Genomic DNA, 18,310 nt, shown 5'->3' with positions numbered 1-18,310 from the left:
TAAAGAATTCTGGAATGTCACCAGAATTCTGGAATTTCACAAGTATTCTGGAAGGTTAATAGAATTTGAGGATGTTACCAGGATTTTGGACTGTAACAAAAAATTCCAGGATGTCACAGAATTTCAGTAAATCTAAAGAATTCTGGAAAGAAATATGACAAGAGCTCTGAAATGCTACCAGAACTATGAAATATAACAAGAACTCCAGGATGTTACCAGAGATCTGGGATCTTAAAAACTGCAAATTTTCCAGTGCTGTGTTAAGTTACAAAAGTTCCTGAATGAAATCAAAATTCTGGAATGTTAAAAGAATTCTAAAATGTCATCAAAATTCTGGAATTGTACCAGAATTCTGGAAGTATAAAAATTGCAGATTTGCAAGAATTATGTTGAGTTGTAAAAGTCACTGAATCTAACTTGAATTCCGGAACATTTAAAGAATTCGGGAATGTCTCCAAAATTGTGGAATGTTACAAGTATCCTGGGACTTTAACAGATTTGGAGAGTGTTATCAGAATTTTGGAATGTAACAAAAATTCTAGGATGTCACCAAAACTCAGGAAAGTGGTCCAAATTCTAGCATCTTACCAGAATTCTTGAATGTTTCCAGAATTCTGGAATGTCAAAAGAATCGCATAATCTATCAAGAATTAAGGAACATCAAGGGCCAAAATAATTACGAAAAGGTTTAACAATATGTGATTCTATCAAGTACCATGTGTGAAAGTCTAGGCTTTTTGATAAGTAAATAAAAGTATTTTTTCTGGTTAAATATTTGGTAAAATACCAGATGCAGGGGTGTTACAAGAATTCTGGAATGTTACCAGAACTCTAAAATATCACCAAGCTCCACCACCATCTACTGTGTTGTAAAGTGTAAGCTCACTAAAATGTAAATAAAAGCGACTTTTGACAATTGATATGACTTTTAGAGCAATAAATGACTCATGTTAATGCTCTATGCTAAACTGAAATATCTTGTCCCAACCAAGGAAGAAAGGAAACAATAAACAAACCTTGAGAGATGCTCTAAACTTACACGGGAGAGAGGTCTTTGTCAATTACATTCAGAGAAATAGAAAAAAACACAACAACAACAACACAGCGACGCGTTAACCTCAGCTCAGAGTGAGCCTGCTGCTGTCATGTATTTTTGTGCATCATGTTCTTCTGGATACATTTTGCTGAGAGACTATTACAGTAATTATGGTATTCAGGCTTTACAAGAGGCTTTCAGGGAAGTCGTGACATGGCTGTGCATGTGTGTGTGTGTGTGTGTGTCAGTGAGTGTGTATGTATGTGTGTGGGTTAATTAGAGCACTTGGTCTCAGGAGGATCAGACCTGGAAGACGACCGTCTCTGCTACGTGACAGAGAGCCAGGTGGCCGTGTGTGTAAGTGTGTGTGTAAGTGTATGTGTGTGTCTGATAAGTTGGTGGCAGTGAGAAGATCCAGACACAAACAAACACAGCTGACAAGCACTGGCACAAACACTTGGACACACAGGCACACACCTTGGTAAATAACAATAAAGGTAAAGATGTAGTTTCTCTACGTTCACCTGTGTCTGTTCAATCGTCCTGTTTGTATTCAGCAGCGTAAACTGAGAGGATGATGAGATTTTACTGCTTTATAATTTCTCTGTTGGTCAGAGACTAAAAAAGACTCTTAGCTCATATCAAGCTACTTAACTGTCCTTTTTGTCCCCTGATTTTCATGCTGTTGAAGCTACATTATAGCAGCAGAGTTTAAGATTTACACTTCAGAGTTAAGTCAGAGGACACTCAGAGGCACATCCCAAAATATCTAAAATGTGGTCATGATTGTTTTTTAGAATGCCAATTTAAGGCTCGGATTTGAGTGTCTCAGAAATATTTTTACATACCTTTTAACACTTGTTTTAAAACAACACTATTTTATTTTGCATGGGTAGTATCTGGAAATACAGCAACTTAACCCCTTCAGACCCGCATTTTTTCTGCTGGGCAAAAAAAAATTTGTCTAACGGATTTTAAGTCCTCTCTAACATAGAAACAAAGTGATTTTTTTTATTTTTTGACAACTCGTGTTTTTAGTGGGTTTTTTTGATGTCCACTACAATGGACGCCAGGACTAAATAAGCGTATAATGACATGAAAACTTAGTACATAGAAATAAATCATGTATTACCTACAAATTGGATGTCTGCCTATATACTACTACTTAAGGATTTTAGAGAAGGGTCTTGCACCATTTTTGTACTTTACTGCACCATTTTTGCACTTTCAAAGGCTATAGCTACCTCCTGCTATACAGTGTATGAAAGCGCTGAACACAATTTCATTTTGATACTTATGAAAATGATAAAAGATTGATTGATTGTTATTTTTGAGACTGTCTGCATCTCTGAACATGCAAATAATCTTGGGAGATGTATTTTAAGCATTGGTAGTGAACATCTGTGAGCTAACCACCAGGAAAACCAGGGCCTGCGGGAAGAGAGGTAGATGCCACAACCCGATCTGAACATGAACTCAATGATGTATGATTGTAGATAAGATAATCTAAGAAATCAGTTCTGCCTTCAGTAAACTATCACTTCCAATACATTACCATTTTTTTTTGTAGGTTACATGAACTGATCAAACATTTACTTTAAATGGAACTGGAACGTGCCCTGGAGAAGACATCAAGCTTGTGGATGTTTTCATATATTCTTATTTTTGATGAGCAGCCTTGAAGCAGTTTCGGTGTGGTACAAAGCACAGGTGGATGGTGCACTTGTCACAAAAGACGTGTGTTTTTCCTGTGCAGTCTGGCATCTTGCATCTGGTGGCCTCTTTCTTGTCATCATAATTTGGCATGTGGTCAACCATATCGTACTACACTTCAGGTAGAGGCATTAAATCCTGAACCTGTCGTTGAGTTGGTCTGGAGACATACTGGGTCTACCACTCATACTTTGAATTAGAAAGACTTCATTTCTAAACTCACCATCTATTTCACTGGTCTCATCTGCCTCATTTCCTGAATTCAAGGAGTGGAGTTCAGATAACTCCATTTAAGAGACGTTCAAGGAATTCTTCGACTTTATACTCTGCAAGAGCATTATGTACAAAAATATATACATTTAACATTTTGTAAACAAGATTAACAACACTGTGATAACAAACTTTACCTTTGAAAAGCTAAAAGGTGTATTGTTTCTTTGCATACTGACCCTAAACATAACTGTTAGCGAACATCAACTAAGTCCTGTTGTCCATTGCAATGGACATCAAACTTTAAAAAAATCCTGTTAAATATTTATAAGAGTTGCAGTCAAAATAACTTGAAATACTGTCACTTTTAACAGTTAAGATTAGTCTCAGAGCAATTTTGTTTCACTTGCATGAACATAAATTTGTATTTTTAATTGAAAATGGGGACCTACTCTTCCCTCTCTTCAGCCGCTCAGCCATGCTTGTCTTGTCTGATGTCTGTTACTTTTTTGGAGCATGTTCAAAGTCATAATTTGATTCTGATTGGACAATTGGGATCCAATTAGCAACCAGAAATACTGACATGACTCAATCACAGTGTTTTTAATGGTTTAGAGCTACAAATATGTCATGTCCATTCAAATGGACGCAGGGTCTGAAGGGGTTAAGAAAAAGGAAAATTGGTGATCAGATTTTCAGCCTATTACTACTGTAAGCTAAAGAGAGCAATCATTAGTCATGTTACATTGTAGTTAAATGAAGAGCGCTAGCCTTGCTAATGAGCGCAAAGTAGCGAAACAGAAATTAAGATGTGATTCATATGCACTGCAAAAAACTGAAACCTTATCAAGTATTTTTTGTATTATTATACTTGTTATGAGCAAGATTCAACTGGTCAGTCCAGAAAAATGTCTTGTTTTAAGTTATTCAAGGACAAAATGAGGCCAATGAAACAAGAAAAAAATTCCCGAAAATTTACTGAACACTAGAAAAACGTTGTAATACAAGAACTTTTCTCTTGTTCCATTGGCAGATTTTTTTAATTGTTACGCAATTCCAGTCTCATTTTTCTCTTTAAATAACTTGAAATAAGACATTTTTTCTGGACTGGTCCAGTGAATGTGGCTCATATTAAGTCTTAAAAGACATTTTCTACTGAAAGTAAGACAAAAACACTTGATAAGATTTCAGTTTTTCCTCGTTTGAAATCAAAGTATGAAATTCTGTAATTTCTTCAATTGAGCTACAGAAGATTTAGTGTTGATGTAATGTTTTTAGCTGTTTTTAAACCATTACTGTGTACACAAAACTAGGGATGGACCAATTTTTGGCTGGGCTGATTATCAGGGCCAATATTTGGCATTTTGGGGCATATCGGCATCTGCCTTTTTCTTTTTAATCCTATGAATAAGGATGGGAATTGAAAACCAATTCCAGTTGAGAATCGTCAGCAGTTCCATCAAAGGCTAAAGGCTTAACTTTAATTACACCTACTGCACAACCTTCAGTGAGTGGAAACACCAGCAACTTGCAGAAGCAGTTATCTATACTGGGTTGTATGCTTGGCATTGTTGCCACTGAAAATCAGACCATTTGCCCACATGCAAAATTTACTGGAATCGATGAGGGAATCGTTAAAGAATTCGATGGACTAGCAGGATCGTTAACAGCATTGGTATGAAAAAAATCTTATCAATTCCCATCCCTAGCTATGAAACCCATTTAAAACTGTGTTGTTTTGGCTCTGATGCTTCTCTGCACAGAGTTTCTCCCTGTCTACTCTATGGAAGCCCAAGATGGTCATTTAAAAACCAGTTATGTAAAACCAAACAGAAAATTAATTCAACTGCATTACATGTCTGTAAAATGCAGCACAAACTCAATTCTGTCCATTGAAATTTTGAAAACTTTATTTACTGTAGAAAACTTTAGCTATCTGTTTTTTAAGTTTTATTTAACTTTATAAACATGCTGCTGAGCCTGGGAGCTGTTTAATAAACATATGCTTGAAGGCATTGATTGCAGTCAAGTGTTGGAGTTTGTATTGTTCACATTTTTCACACCAATATTTTCACTTTGACTGCAAATTGATATTCACTCCAAATATCGGTTATCGGCCTCCTTGACTACAAATAATCAGTATCAGCCCCAAAAATCCATATCAGTCTATCTCTACACGAAATGATCATTCTGACTGTTTCATGTTATTATTACTGATTAGATGTAAACACTCGTTGGTTGTTTTTTTGTAAATAGTACTAATGAAGGCTGTCGAGGAATGAAAGTGCATGCTTCCTGCAGTTGGACTTTGCCTTTCTTTCCTTACTGAGGATAATACCTGGTAGAAACCTGCACCGAGGAACTGCACAGTCAAGCCTTTCCCCTCCTCCTCCTCCTCCTCCTCCTCCTCCTCCTCCTCCTCCTCCCTCTGTTTCTCCTGCTGCGGCTGCTGTCATTGGCTAGAGCATTATTCCAGCTCTCACGTGGTCAAGTGAATTCAAGCTACTAAGAATCCCTCACTGGGCAAACTGCCAGTCTCATGTTAAGATCTTGGTCTTAAATACATTCCTTGCACTCTTGCTGCAGCACTGGACACAAGTTTTGGCACCGGGCGGACATTTGACCAGCTAAATAACGGCCCGGTGCATTAAAAGATGGTGATCACGCTGAAGTTAAGTTTTAGGAATAAACACAATAAAATTGCCTCAATCTTTATAAGAAACAGAGCAGAATATAGTTCTCAAAAGGGGGTTAACACAGAACCTGGCAACCGTGGTGTTGCAATACTTTCAAAGTTCACTTTGGGGTGCTGGGAAAGAGCAAATAAGCTTTAAAGAGCCAAAAATCATGAGTCCAGCCCTCAAAGATAACACATCCCGCGGAGTCAGATGGCACCTGTCACGTAGGCAAACTTACAGGTTCTCTGCAGTAACATACCAGCACAACAGCAAACACAGACAAACCAGCACAACAGCAAATACGGACAAATTCCAGAACCTGTCCTGCTCCAGAAAAAGGCCGACCTGACTGTGAGACAATGGGTTTAAACCACACTTCATGTCTATTCACTTTCAACTTGTGAGGAACATTATGTTACAGCCCTGCAGCTCTTCCCGTGCAACGCTGATCCTGCACACAAAAGGAGGAGCACACTGTACGGTGCATACTGATTGCTGTTGTTCACTCTTTCCTTACTTTTGCAGCATACACAGAGATATTAGTGTGTGCACTTTTAAATCAAATGAATGTACTTTTATGTAAAAAAGTATTTAGCATGGAGACCTCTAAATGTAATAATGTCAATTGTTACCCTGCCTTATCATTGCAGAGAATCTTTTTCAAACCTGTTATTTTACACCTGTTTTATTCCCATTGGGAATGTTGCCAAGAACATTCAGTTCAGGGACAAATACAAAAATATTTTCATCTTTTTGGATCAATTTAAACAACGTGTGTGTGCTCTAATCTATGATCAACTTCTGTCAAGAAATAGTACAATAATAGAAGAGGTGCGTCTCCTTCCATTCCTGCCAAATGTTGATTGACAAACTGTGGAAAATAAACAGGAAAAAGAGTGCAGACAAATCTCTTCAAAATAAAAGCAGGAGGAACCTTTGAAATATTGTTTGCTTAATGTTACATTTACCGTGCTAAAACATTTGAATTCAAAAGAAACTTTTGATGACACCTTAAATATTTTGGTTTGGAATGATAAATGTTTGTTTTCTTGTGTTTGTTGATTTATTTTAAAAAAAGGCTGTGCCCCAAATACGTCCATGAGCATAAAATATAGTGCTTACTGCAGTTATGATATTACAGGAAATTATAACAGAAATTTCAATTACTTAATTGTTAAATTTCTCCTTAAAGTATTGTTATAATTAATTAATACAAGATAATTTGCTAAGCATTGAAGTTAGCAAAGTTGTATTTAGCACATTGACACTATCAGACAATTAAATCAATTTAATTTGACTGTTGGCATTAATATCTAAATTAGTTTTATTCTTAAAGAAGAAGAAAAAAACTAACACTGCCTCAAAAAACTGTCCCAGCTGTTAACAAAAAAATGCTAGATGTATTATCAAAACACAGAAACTACAAAATAATTGTAAATTTTTTAAGTGCATAGAATTTCAACCATTTTATTTTTTACATTGTGGAAACTCAAACTATTAAACAATTCAGTGTGATTTATGTCACAAATTAACAGTGTGTTTGATTTTATTCTGAAAGATGTAACCGGAAGTAGCGCGAGCGCACTGTTTCCGCTTGATTTCAGATGATTGAGGAAGTCCGAGCGATATCAACCGCGAATAAGTCAAATATTTCAACATGAAACTCCTGTTTTTCTACATTAGTGACACCAACACTGATATAATTAATCAAAGCTTTAATCTAAGGATCTCAACATCCCACTTTAGCACCGACAAAACACGAATCTGTGTCGTTGCTAACGCAGCGTTTCACGGTTGCCGTTGGTTGCCTGTGTTGATCAGGAAGGGCTTTTAACGGCTAACTGTTAAAGTTAAACAGCAAAGTCCCGCTTGGGGTATTTGTGCAGCTTTCCCATAATGTTTGAACACGTTGAACAAACACCAGGATACCACCATCTACTTTCCCCCCTTAAAGACTTGAGTCTGAACAGCGGGTTTGACAGATAACCGGCGAAAAGTGGCGTTTTCGAGCCGCGTTCACGGCGAGAATTCCGCTTGAAACGCGTATGTTGCTGTCAGTTCGACCCAGAAAGTCTGGCTCACAGTTTGTTGAGGAGGCTGGGATCAGGGACACCGAGAAACAACCTGCACAGAAAACGCCGGTTCGTCCACTCGCCTGTCTTCCGTTTCAAACACTGAAAATCATGATAAATGTTGACGAATCCACGTAAATGTTAATAACGGTTGGGTCACGCACGGAGGTATGAAAGGGAAACACCGTACAAATGTCATTACGGCTGAGTCGCGCACATGAAGTACGATAACCTCGTTATTAACTGGAGCTGACACTTCACACAACCTCCCACATTAAATATCAGCGATTTTGCCCAACTGAAGGGTGGGATGGTTTGAGTGTTTGGGGGCGGGGGTCAGGAGAATGACAGGAAACTTACCTGAGAGTTGAGGAGCCCTGGGTGCGTGCAGTGCCGGATGTGTCGGTCAGCGGCGTCCAGGGCCGGAGCCGCCATGTTCCAGTGGCTCAGAGGCTCCTCGGCTGTTTATCTTTACCAGTAGACCCCCCTTCCTCTCCTCTCCTCTCCTCCCTCACCACCACCACCTCTACTCATCTCATTACCACAATGCTGAGCTGGGTGTCTCACTACTTTCCTCTCTCCACCTCTCAGGCAACTGAGCAGAAACACTGAGCTGGGTTAGCAAAGAGAAAATCAATTCACTTAAATGATACAAGACATTTTCATGTTACTGGAGCTGTATGGTGGCCCTAAAGGGTAACTGCAAAAACATTTAGCAGTAATAAGAAAATATATCCCGAATGGCCCAAACATTTCACTAATAAACGTCTCAAAATACAAAAACCTTTTCCAAAACACAAGAATATTTCATGACATGCAAAAGAGATAGTCTCGTGAAACGAAATAAGCAAACAATTGCCTGATATACTCACAAACATACAGTTATTACAGTACAATTTTTATGAAAAATAAAAAAAAAATCCTTGAATATTTCAATTTTAGGAAAATGTTTTTTCTGCATTTGGTTTAATATTTTTATTTAATTTCCGTGCGTGTCAAATATATTTATAAGTCAAATAATTTGTTATTATCTTTTGTTTTTTTAAATTTTCATTTTTATTTCTTCTTTAAGTTATTTTTAAAAAATTAAATATTGTTATTTATTTATTCATTTATTTATTTTTTAGGGGGGTTCATATATTTCTCCCCATAAAACATACCTTTTTTTTTTTTTGATAATAATACAAAAAAGTGATAAAGCTCAAGATTTTACAATTATTTTATAAATAAATAAATAAATAAATAAATGAAAGGGCTGGATGCTTTGATAAAAAAAATAATAATAATAAATGTTTATTTAGAATAATTTTTGCTTTTTTTGCAATGTTCATGGTTATCATAAAATATTTTTCTTTTGAAAACTGTTTCAGTAGTTTGTAAAAAAAAAAAAAAAAAAAAAAACAAATTACACTTTTCCCAGCTCATGAAAAATTTAGCAAACTGTTTAAGCGGTTCATGATTCTTTTTTTTTCAGCTCATGGGATATTCTTACCTTATGTAAAGTTGTGCAATTCATTTGATATTTTTGCACATTTATTTTTTTTCAATCAAGCTGTGTGACTATAGTTTTGTCAAAGCACTTAATAAATGATCAGAAGGTTAACAGTAAAATCTTGTATATAAGACGCAGTCAGTTTTTTGGAGCTCTCAGAGGAAATCATTATTTAGGGTGAAAAAAACAACAACTGTGCAGTTTATTTCATTACAATTTGCATTTTTTGCTCCTTGTGTAATAATTTCACTACGTTCAGCCAGAGCCATAATGTGCAGTTTCTGTGCTGCTAGATTAGAGCGCCATCTTCTGGATTAAATGTAGCATCACAACAACGCCTCACTCAGCTTTTAAATACTAGTCGATCACTTGCATGAAAGTAGTAGTAGATGAAAAAGTAGGTTTTAAAGTTTGACTCACACTCTAGATTCAAGGGTAAACAACACTGGAAGACTTTGATGTGAATTTACAGCAGAATCCCAGTAATGTATTTTGGTACAGTACTATAATACTATAAACAATGCATTCTGGGAATATTAACACTTGCTAATGGTCCAAAACCTCTGATTACAGTAATAATAATTAAGATAATTTAATTATTTATTTATTCATTCCAAATGTGAGCTCTTTAAGATAAGGCCCAATGTCAATAAGAGCTTCGTAAACAGATGGGAGACATGGGCTGGGACAGCAGACTCACCTTAGGAGTTTTTGATCCACATCTCTAGTGTTTCAGCGCCTCCCTTGTGTTGTGAATTGGTAACAACTTCAGAGTGTTTTGGAGCTCCAAAAATGTTTTTAGACTTCAATGTTGAACCTAATTTTTTGTTATATCACCACATTTCAAAACAACCCATCCCATGAATAAATTTAGTGTCAGAGATGAAACTTTGGAACAATCTGGAGTAAAATGTTTCTGTTTTATTACGTATTTAAGCATTTTTATATCAACTACAAAATACATTACACACAAACAAACACACAAGAAAAAAAACACAACTATAAAAAAAAAAAAAACTATAAACGTGTTAATGTCAGCAGTAAAACCCTGACAGAGCAGACATTGGAAGGAGTGTTAATGACTGTGAAGATGGCAAAGTCCCGCCCACCAAGTTTGATTGACAGGAACAAAAACAAAAGTTGAAGAATTCAAACGCATAAGTTAACACACTGTCCCTACAACTTCAGACGATTTCAGTTTAACAAACTCAGCTGAGGATTGGAGATGAGCGAACATGAGTCCAGCATGGAGGGGCTGAGTGAATGTGGTCTGGACTCTGTGGAGGAGAGTCATGGTTTCAGAGACGCTGTAGAAGGACAGAATACCAGCTCTTGGATCCAGGTACACCCCGACTCTGTAGGACCCTAATTCTGAGATAAAAGTTTTGACTTTGTTGAACCAAAAGTTGTAACTGTTCATGTCACAGTCCAAAACCCAAGATTTGTCGTTGGATCCAAATCTACATTTTTTTGACGACCCTGCTCGTTTGATGTTCCTGTACACGACAGCTACAGAAACTCCTCCTCCTCTCCACTCCACCTCCCAGTAACAACGTCTGGTCAGACACTCTCTACTAAGGACCTGAAACCAGTTAGTGAATCTGTCTGGGTGACGAGAATGACTCTGATGTTCTGTTAAAGTCGCTCTTCTGTCTCTATCAGATAATAGCAGCATTTTGTGTGCTGTGTTTGGATCCAGAGTGATGTCACATGAATACATTAAGAACTCAGCTCTGGTCTTGGGCTCTGGTCCTGGTCTTGGTTGTGACAGTAAAACGTCCACTTCAGTCAGTGTGTGTGAGATGTTTGTCCATCCCTCTGTCAGAACGTCCTGTAGTTTCTCTCTGACTTGTGACACAGCTTTGGTCACATCCTCAAAGTATGTGAGAGGACGGGTCTTGATGCTGGATGAGTGTGTAGATGGACTGAGTGCTGACAGTGAGGGGTAGTCCCGTAGAAAGTGTACGTGATCCTGTGTGTGTGACAGCTTGTGCAGCTCAGCGTCTTTCCTCTTCAGCTCAGTGATCTCCTGCTCCAGCTTCTCCTGAAGCTCTTTGACTCCACTCACTTCAGTTTGCTGCTGGGATCTGAGCTGCTGCTTCACATCAGAGCGTCTTTTCTCCATGAGACGGATCAGCTCAGTGAACATCTTCTCACTGTGCTCCACGGCTTTATCAGCAGAGCCATTGATAGCCTCCAGCTCCTGTTGGAGCAGCTCCACATCTTTCTCTCTGTCCTGGATTCTCTGCTGGATGTTGGCTCGACTCCCCTCCAGCTCTCTCTGCCTCTCAGTCATTAATTGCTGATCAGTAGGATGGGACGTCGAGCAAACGTTCTCCTGGAGCGTCTTGGACGGCTCCACCAGCGCATGTTTCTTATACGTTGAGAATTCATAATGAGGCTGAAGGTGTTTGTCACAGAAAGTGATCGAACACTGCAGACAGGACTTACAGGCTTTCAGTTTCCTCCCAGTGCAGAGATCACAGGCCACATCTTCAGGTCCAGCATAGCAGGGATCAGCAGGAGCAGCTTGGAGTCCAGTTTTCTTCAGTTCCTCCACTAAATCTGCTAACATGGTGTTTTTCTCCAGCTCAGGCCTCGGTGTGAAGCTCTTCCTACACTGAGGACAGCTGTAGACTCTCTTGTCATCCTCTGTGTCCCAGTGGGTTTTAATACAGCTCATACAGTAGCTGTGTCCACAGGGAACAGTCACCGGATCCTTCAGTGGATCCAGACACAACGCACAAGAGAAAGTTTCTTGGTCCAGCTGAACTTCTTTTTGAGCCATCTCTGCTCAATGATAGCGACGGTCTAATAGTTCCTCTGTCTCTGGATAGAAACAGCGCTGAGCTCTGATGGTCGACAGCTGTTTGCTCCTGTTGACCTGCAGCAGTGAATGATGAACAGAGAGTTATGGTGGTGGATCACAGTTCACTGTATCGAGGACAGAAGTCTTCCGTCTTTGATAACAGTAAGATTCAGGGTGTGTTATCAGTCATTTAAAGTAAAAGTTGGACTTTGACCCATGATGCTTTGCTCTCAGCAGTTTGATATAATCATATTTTTACGATTGTCAGAATAAAAACAATCAGTGTTTCACATTTTGAGACTCATTATTCAGATTTGTAATCTTTTCATGGAAAGATCCTCAAAGCTGTTGGAGAACTTTTATTTCAGCTCTTGTCCTGAGGTGCAACTTTACACGTACAATATGATTCCAGCTTTAAGTATCGTAAAACCATATTTCTCCACAGATACAATAAAACAATCACACCATATCATAACCCTTCATGGAGGTCAATCATCCCCTAACCACCTCCCAAAGATTAACCATCAATCCACTCTGAGTTTCTGATCTGATGGAAGATTTCTGAATCCTGTTTTTAAATGTAAACATCAGATCTTTAGGTAGTCAACTCAAACCAAGAAACTTCTTCAGTCTGGAGTTGGTGAGAGAAGCAACTGTGAGGAACCTTCTGGTTGTTTCTGATCTGTTTCAGAGCTCCCCTTCATTAGGGCCCCATGATTTCCATGTAAACGTAATCACAGACAGAATCATGGAATTGGACAATAAAACTACAATCTAGTGCCAATCACAGAATATCACAGAAAAAGACATAATGTGACTGAAATGCGGTCATCGTGAGATAACCGTGATCAACAAAGAGTTTGTGCAGACCAAGGCTCCTCCTGAAGCAGTGTGCATCAGATGGAATAGATGGTTTTAGGCTGTCAAGTATCATGTGAAACATCTTCACCTGTACGGAGAGTTCCTGTTGGCAGAGGAGTTCACTGTCATGGCTGTCACAGACATCCTCAGCCAGGTGGAAACAGATGAGAAGGTACAGCTCCTTGTTCTCAAGCTTACATTCATCTCAGAGTTCTGCTCCAAACTGATGACAGCTCTGATCATCCTGGAAGGAACCCACAGTCCCACAGCAGTGACTGCATCCAGTGTCATGGAGGATCTAGGCTCTTACCTGGTGAGTGGTTTTGGTAAAACACGGATGAACCACTGAGACAAATGAGGGTTTGAGAGAAGAGGAAGTTGCTGGACAATCTCCATGATGCTTTCCATTTGGCTTCCAGAAACTTCTTACAGAACTGGGACACACATCCAGCCAGAGAGGTCTACAGGCTGGTCAGGGTGTCTGATCCCAGACAGGCTCCAGCAACAGAAAAGCAGATTGAAGCGTCTCAGTTTAGATGCTCACAGGAAACCCATAAACAGAGTTCAGTGGACAGTGGATCGTCTATCAGCACTGTGTCCAGGAAGCCCCTGACCACTGATCACACAGAGCTTGCTAACTCCTGGAGAGCCCTAAGAGCAAGATTCCTAAGAGTTGCTGAAGTGGCCATGCCCTACATTGACCTCCCAGATAGCTCAGCTGACGGTGAGAGGAGGAGCTTCAGCAAACACAAACTCTCCTCACAGACAAGCGAGAAGCCCTCACTGAGCTGAACACAGTGAGGCTGAGGATCACGTGTTTCAGTGGTGATGTCACTGGGCGGTGGGAAACCCAAATGGAGAGAGATGGTACCTCACAAGGACGAGCTTCTTCTACTATTACAATACTCGTCCTAACCATAGACTGTATAAAACATGGATGTAGTTTCCCGGTGTCCCCCGTCTGTTTCTGAAACAGAAAATGAAGCACAGCAACTATTGCTGCCATACTGGTAGTGGCAAGGGCTTCATGTACAGCTATAGGGCGCCTGTCAGTCACGTGACCCTGAGCTGTGCCTCTGATTGAGGGAGCTCGCGATCTTAATATCCTCTGAACTGCCAAGTTAGAAAAAATTTCACACCCTGTACAGTGTGTGCCGATAGTAAAATTAGCGACTCAGACAGGAGATGTTTTTTGAACCAGGCTGTAAATAGGTTAATTTCTGCTTTGAAAACAGCTTTCTTTGGCTTCTGGTACTTCCGGAGCCAGCCTCAAGCGAACACTCAAGAAACAGCAGATTTTAGCACTTCAGCATTGTCTCATATTCTTAGACCAGAGGTTGCCTCTTGGTCTTAGGGCAATCAGCTGATGTGTACAATGTTTGTTTACTAAGTAAAGTTCAATCCCATAACTCAAGATTATTCCTTGTTGTATCATTGCCTTGTTTTAATGCATTTGTTTCAATTACATTTTTTTTTTTTTTTGAAAAAGCACCTTTGTTATAAATAAGAAGAAAATGAAGGGTTGTGTTCACAGTCTGTTTACAGAAACAAGAAGCTTATTGAGCACTTTGTGTTTTCTTAGAAAAAAACAAAACAAAAATGGACTTGTGTTAACAGTTTTTTTTAATATATTTTACCGGAAACAATATAAAATTATAAGCCCACAGTCCTGTTTCTATTACGGTTTTGTAGTCAAGGTTTTTGGTTCGGTTTGGTGTACATTGCTGTTTATTTAACACCTTTATTTTTCCCATATACCCCAATAATCCACTATTAGCAGATTATTTTGAATCCATTCTGTCATGTATTGTCATGAAAACCTGAAAGAATGAGGCTTTTTCCCATTTCAAACATCATTAAAGCTGGGTGAAACATTGCTAGTTTGAACATGCCAACTCCTCAGTAAGGAAAGTCACTATTGGCTGTTCCAGAAGTCGCTAAAAGCCACTAAATGACGCTGCTGTCTAATTTTAATAATAATCCATTGGTATGTAATTGTCATGTCAACCACTAATCAAACTAACATACAACACTTCAAAGTCTGCCGCAGGTGATGGGAATCAAACAGAAACTCACAGAGGAAGTAGTGTTACTTCAAAAAACTCAAACATTTAAGATGACAAAGTCCCGCCCACCAAGTTTGATTGACAGCTGACAACAATCAGCTCTCAGCAACAAACAGGAATAAAAATCAAAGTTGAAGAATTCAAACACAGAAGTTAACCCACTGTCCCTGAAACCACTTCAGACTATTTCACTTTGATAAACTCAGCAGAGGATCCATAATTAATCAAGAGTCCAGCATGTAGAGGCTGAGTGAATGTGGTCTGGACTCTGTGGAGGAGAGTCATGGTTTCAGAGACGCTGTAGAAGGACAGAATACCTGCTCCATGATCCAGGTACACTCCTACTCTGGAGGACTGAGGACCTGAGACAGGAGTGCTGGCTTTGTTGTGTCTAAAGTTATAACTGTTGTTGGGACAATCTAAAGCCCAAGATTTGTCATTGCTTCCAAATCCACATTCATTCCAGTCGCCTTCTCTGCTGATATCCTTGTATGAGACAGAAACAGAAATCAATCCTCCTCTCCACTCCACCTCCCAGTAACAACGTCCAGTCAGACTCTCTCTACTCAGGACCTGATAACATTTAGTGAATCTGTCTGAATGACTAGGATTAGACATTTGTCGATGAGTGTATGTTGCTGTGTATGTTGGTTTGTACATTGCTTTTCTATCCCCATCAGATAATGACACCCATGTGTGTGCTGTGTTTGGATCCAGAGTGATGTCACATGAATATTTCAAGAACTCAGCTCTAGTCTCTGGTTCTGGTCTTAATTGTGACAGTAAAGCGTCCACTTCAGTCAGTGAGTGTGAGATGTTTGTCCATCCCTCTGTCAGAACGTCCTGTAGTTTCTCTCTGACTTGTGACACAGCTTTGGTCACATCCTCAAAGTATGTGAGAGGACGGGTCTTGATGCTGGATGAGTGTGTAGATGGACTGAGTGCTGACAGTGAGGGGTAGTGGTGGAGGAAGTGTACGTGATCCTGTGTGTGTGACAGCTTGTGCAGCTCAGCGTCTTTCCTCTTCAGCTCAGTGATCTCCTGCTCCAGCTTCTCCTGAAGCTCTTTGACTCCACTCACTTCAGTTTGCTGCTGGGATCTGAGCTGCTGCTTCACATCAGAGCGTCTTTTCTCCATGAGACGGATCAGCTCAGTGAACATCTTCTCACTGTGCTCCACGGCTTTATCAGCAGAGCCATTGATAGCCTCCAGCTCCTGTTGAAGCAGCTCCACATCTTTCTCTCTGTCCTGGATTCTCTGCTGGATGTTTGCTCGACTCCCCTCCAGCTCTCTCTGCCTCTCAGTCCTTTCTGCTGCAGCTGAGACTGTGTCGTGGCCTTTGTGTTGGTCCACAGAGCAGAGATAACAGATAGACTGCTGATCAGTACGACAGAACATCTTCATCACCTCATCATGACGAGAGCAGAGGTTCTCCTGGAGCGTCTTGGACGGCTCCACCAGCGCGTGTTTCTTAAAGGTTGAGGATTCATAATGAGGCTGAAGGTGTTTGTCACAGTAAGAAGCCAAACACTGCAGACAGGACTTACAGGCTTTCAGTTTCCTCCCAGTGCAGAAATCACAGGCCACATCTTCAGGTCCAGCATAGCAGGGATCAGCAGGAGCAGCTTGGAGTCCAGTCTTCTTCAGTTCCTCCACTAAAGCTGCTAACACAGTGTGTATTCCTAAGACAGGCCTCGGTGTGAAGCTCTTCCTACACTGAGGACAGCTGTAGACTCTCTTGTCATCCTCTGTGTCCCAGTGGGTTTTAATACAGTTCATGCAGTAGCTGTGTCCACAGGGAACAGTCACAGGATCCTTCAGGAGATCCAGACAGATCGAACAAGAGAAAGTTTCTTGGTCCAGATGAACTTCTTTCTGCGCCATCTCTGCTCCCAGTAACAACTGTTTGAGTTTTACTTCCTCATAAATGAAACTGGTCTGAGCTCTGATCGAAAAGTCATGTGTTTGTGCGCTGACTGTCAGCTCTCATTGGTTACACCCATCTTCAAACTGTAGATCTGAGGGGGAGGGAACCAGGAAATACCTGGTCAGAGTGGAGCTGGCTGTGTTTGAGAGCAGGAAGAGGAGGGAGGAGTTATCAAGCTCTGATTCAGGAAGAGGAGCGCTCTGAGAGTTTGTTGTTTCAAATAGGGCTCACTTCTTTCTTTCAAACAAGTCTTAGAGGCTCTCATTTAATCTCACTTGGTCCTAAAGACAGTGAAGATCCGAAAGGTGGCAACGTGTCCACATCAGAAAAACAAAACAAAACAGTGTTGATCATCTGTTTATATGTCGTCCAAAAACTTATCAAAAAAAAAAGAGTTAAATTAAAATTAAAAAAAAAAAAAGGAAACTGCACATATCAGCCCACACTGCTCCAGGATGCCTGCATGATAATGCAGCTGTGTGTAAGAAACCAGAAAAACACAGAGTGGATTTCTATTGATATGAGTATTCCCCTTGATGAAAAAACGAACAGATTTGATGTGAAGCAGAGGAAAAAGCTGGAGTAGACCAGTCATGCACTCATAGGCTGTTTTCCTAACAAGCAGTTCCCACTGATCTGGCTGAAATTCAGTCTGTAGTAGTCAGAATGTGGAAAGTTGCAGTCTGCAGTGCCTACTGAATACTACATTAACATTTAGTATGTACTTTTGATAACAAATGTGCTTTTCTGAACAGATAAGAGACATGGGCTGAGAAAGCAGAGACTCCACATCTTTGGTTTGTCAGCGCCCTCTTGTGTTTTGTATTGGTAACAACTTCAGAGTGTTTTGGAGTTACAGAGAACTTTCCAGACTTAAATGTAAAATGACAGTGAAAGCTAATCAGAGCAGCTGTGATAGTGGGCGTAGCACAGAGAAGGAAAAACATGACCAAATTATTTCTACTGGTCCAGACAAAATCCAGTAAAGGCTCCAGATTTCCTCATCTCTCACACAGAAGGAAAACTTGACTTTTCAGCTTCAGATTCAAGACTGTTTTTTTAAAGAGTGAGGATCAGAAAGGTGTGGATCTGCAGATCTCCTCTGCTTTGGTGACTGACTCTGCTGTGTACTACTGTGCTGTGAGGCCCACAGTGACAGGAAACACCAAAACTCTCTACAAAAACAGGAACAGTCTGCATGCTGACATGCTGCTGACAGCTTTGAGCTGTGTTTGTAGTTTGAGCTCCAGCAGAGGGCGCCATCATGAAGGAGGTAACAGTCCACATCAACAGTGACTTGATGCGTTGGCTCAATATGAAGAGCTGCTGGGAAAAGAAGTCCTGTCACACTGACAGACTGACAGACTTCAGCTACTTCCTCCTGTTGCTTTAATCCTTGTTGTAGAGATGGAGCGTTGGCTGTGGATCATTCTGGCTGCTCTTTGC

General features: G+C 40.0%; 3 protein-coding genes across 4 annotated transcripts in view; all 3 read right to left on the bottom strand.

Moving 5' to 3' along the window:
• Positions 1 to 8,197, bottom strand: part of LOC141804586 (nuclear receptor coactivator 2-like) — a 72,608-nt gene extending 64,411 nt beyond the window's left edge. For both annotated transcript variants that reach the window (XM_074689091.1, XM_074689093.1), the window contains exon 1: positions 8,070 to 8,197. The gene's annotated coding sequence lies outside the window, so the exon portion shown is untranslated. The remainder of the gene's footprint in view (positions 1 to 8,069) is intronic.
• A 2,166-nt stretch (positions 8,198 to 10,363) lies between these two features.
• LOC141804225 (tripartite motif-containing protein 16-like) lies at positions 10,364 to 11,989 on the bottom strand. Its single transcript, XM_074688549.1, has 2 exons — positions 10,627 to 11,989; positions 10,364 to 10,566 (listed from the first exon to the last, which is right to left on the bottom strand). The coding sequence occupies exons 1-2, from the start codon at positions 11,987 to 11,989 to the stop codon at positions 10,364 to 10,366; spliced, it is 1,566 nt and encodes a 521-aa protein (XP_074544650.1).
• A 1,793-nt stretch (positions 11,990 to 13,782) lies between these two features.
• On the bottom strand, positions 13,783 to 16,821 carry LOC141804170 (tripartite motif-containing protein 16-like). Its single transcript, XM_074688486.1, has 2 exons — positions 15,170 to 16,821; positions 13,783 to 13,801 (listed from the first exon to the last, which is right to left on the bottom strand). The coding sequence occupies exons 1-2, from the start codon at positions 16,819 to 16,821 to the stop codon at positions 13,783 to 13,785; spliced, it is 1,671 nt and encodes a 556-aa protein (XP_074544587.1).
• Between the last annotated feature and the right edge of the window lie 1,489 nt (positions 16,822 to 18,310).

The sequence above is a fragment of the Halichoeres trimaculatus genome, unplaced genomic scaffold, assembly GCF_033239565.1.
Source record: "Halichoeres trimaculatus isolate MK-OKI-2021-1 unplaced genomic scaffold, fHalTri1.1 fHalTri1_scaffold_15, whole genome shotgun sequence".
Lineage (NCBI taxonomy): Eukaryota > Metazoa > Chordata > Actinopteri > Labriformes > Labridae > Halichoeres > Halichoeres trimaculatus.
Note: the sequence above shows the minus strand (reverse complement) of the source record. Positions and strands in the feature narration are given on the sequence as shown.

What these genes read in the sequence shown, in the direction of transcription:
- LOC141804225 (XM_074688549.1), bottom strand. Translation starts at nt 11,989, where the DNA reads ATGGCTCAAAAAGAAGTTCAGCTGGACCAAGAAACTTTCTCTTGTGCG. An exon ending in CAAATCTTGGGTTTTGGACT is followed by an intron (nt 10,567 to 10,626) that starts GTGACATGAACA and finishes TCTCAGAATTAG; the next exon opens with GGTCCTACAGAGTCGGGGTG.
- LOC141804170 (XM_074688486.1), bottom strand. Translation starts at nt 16,821, where the DNA reads ATGGCGCAGAAAGAAGTTCATCTGGACCAAGAAACTTTCTCTTGTTCG.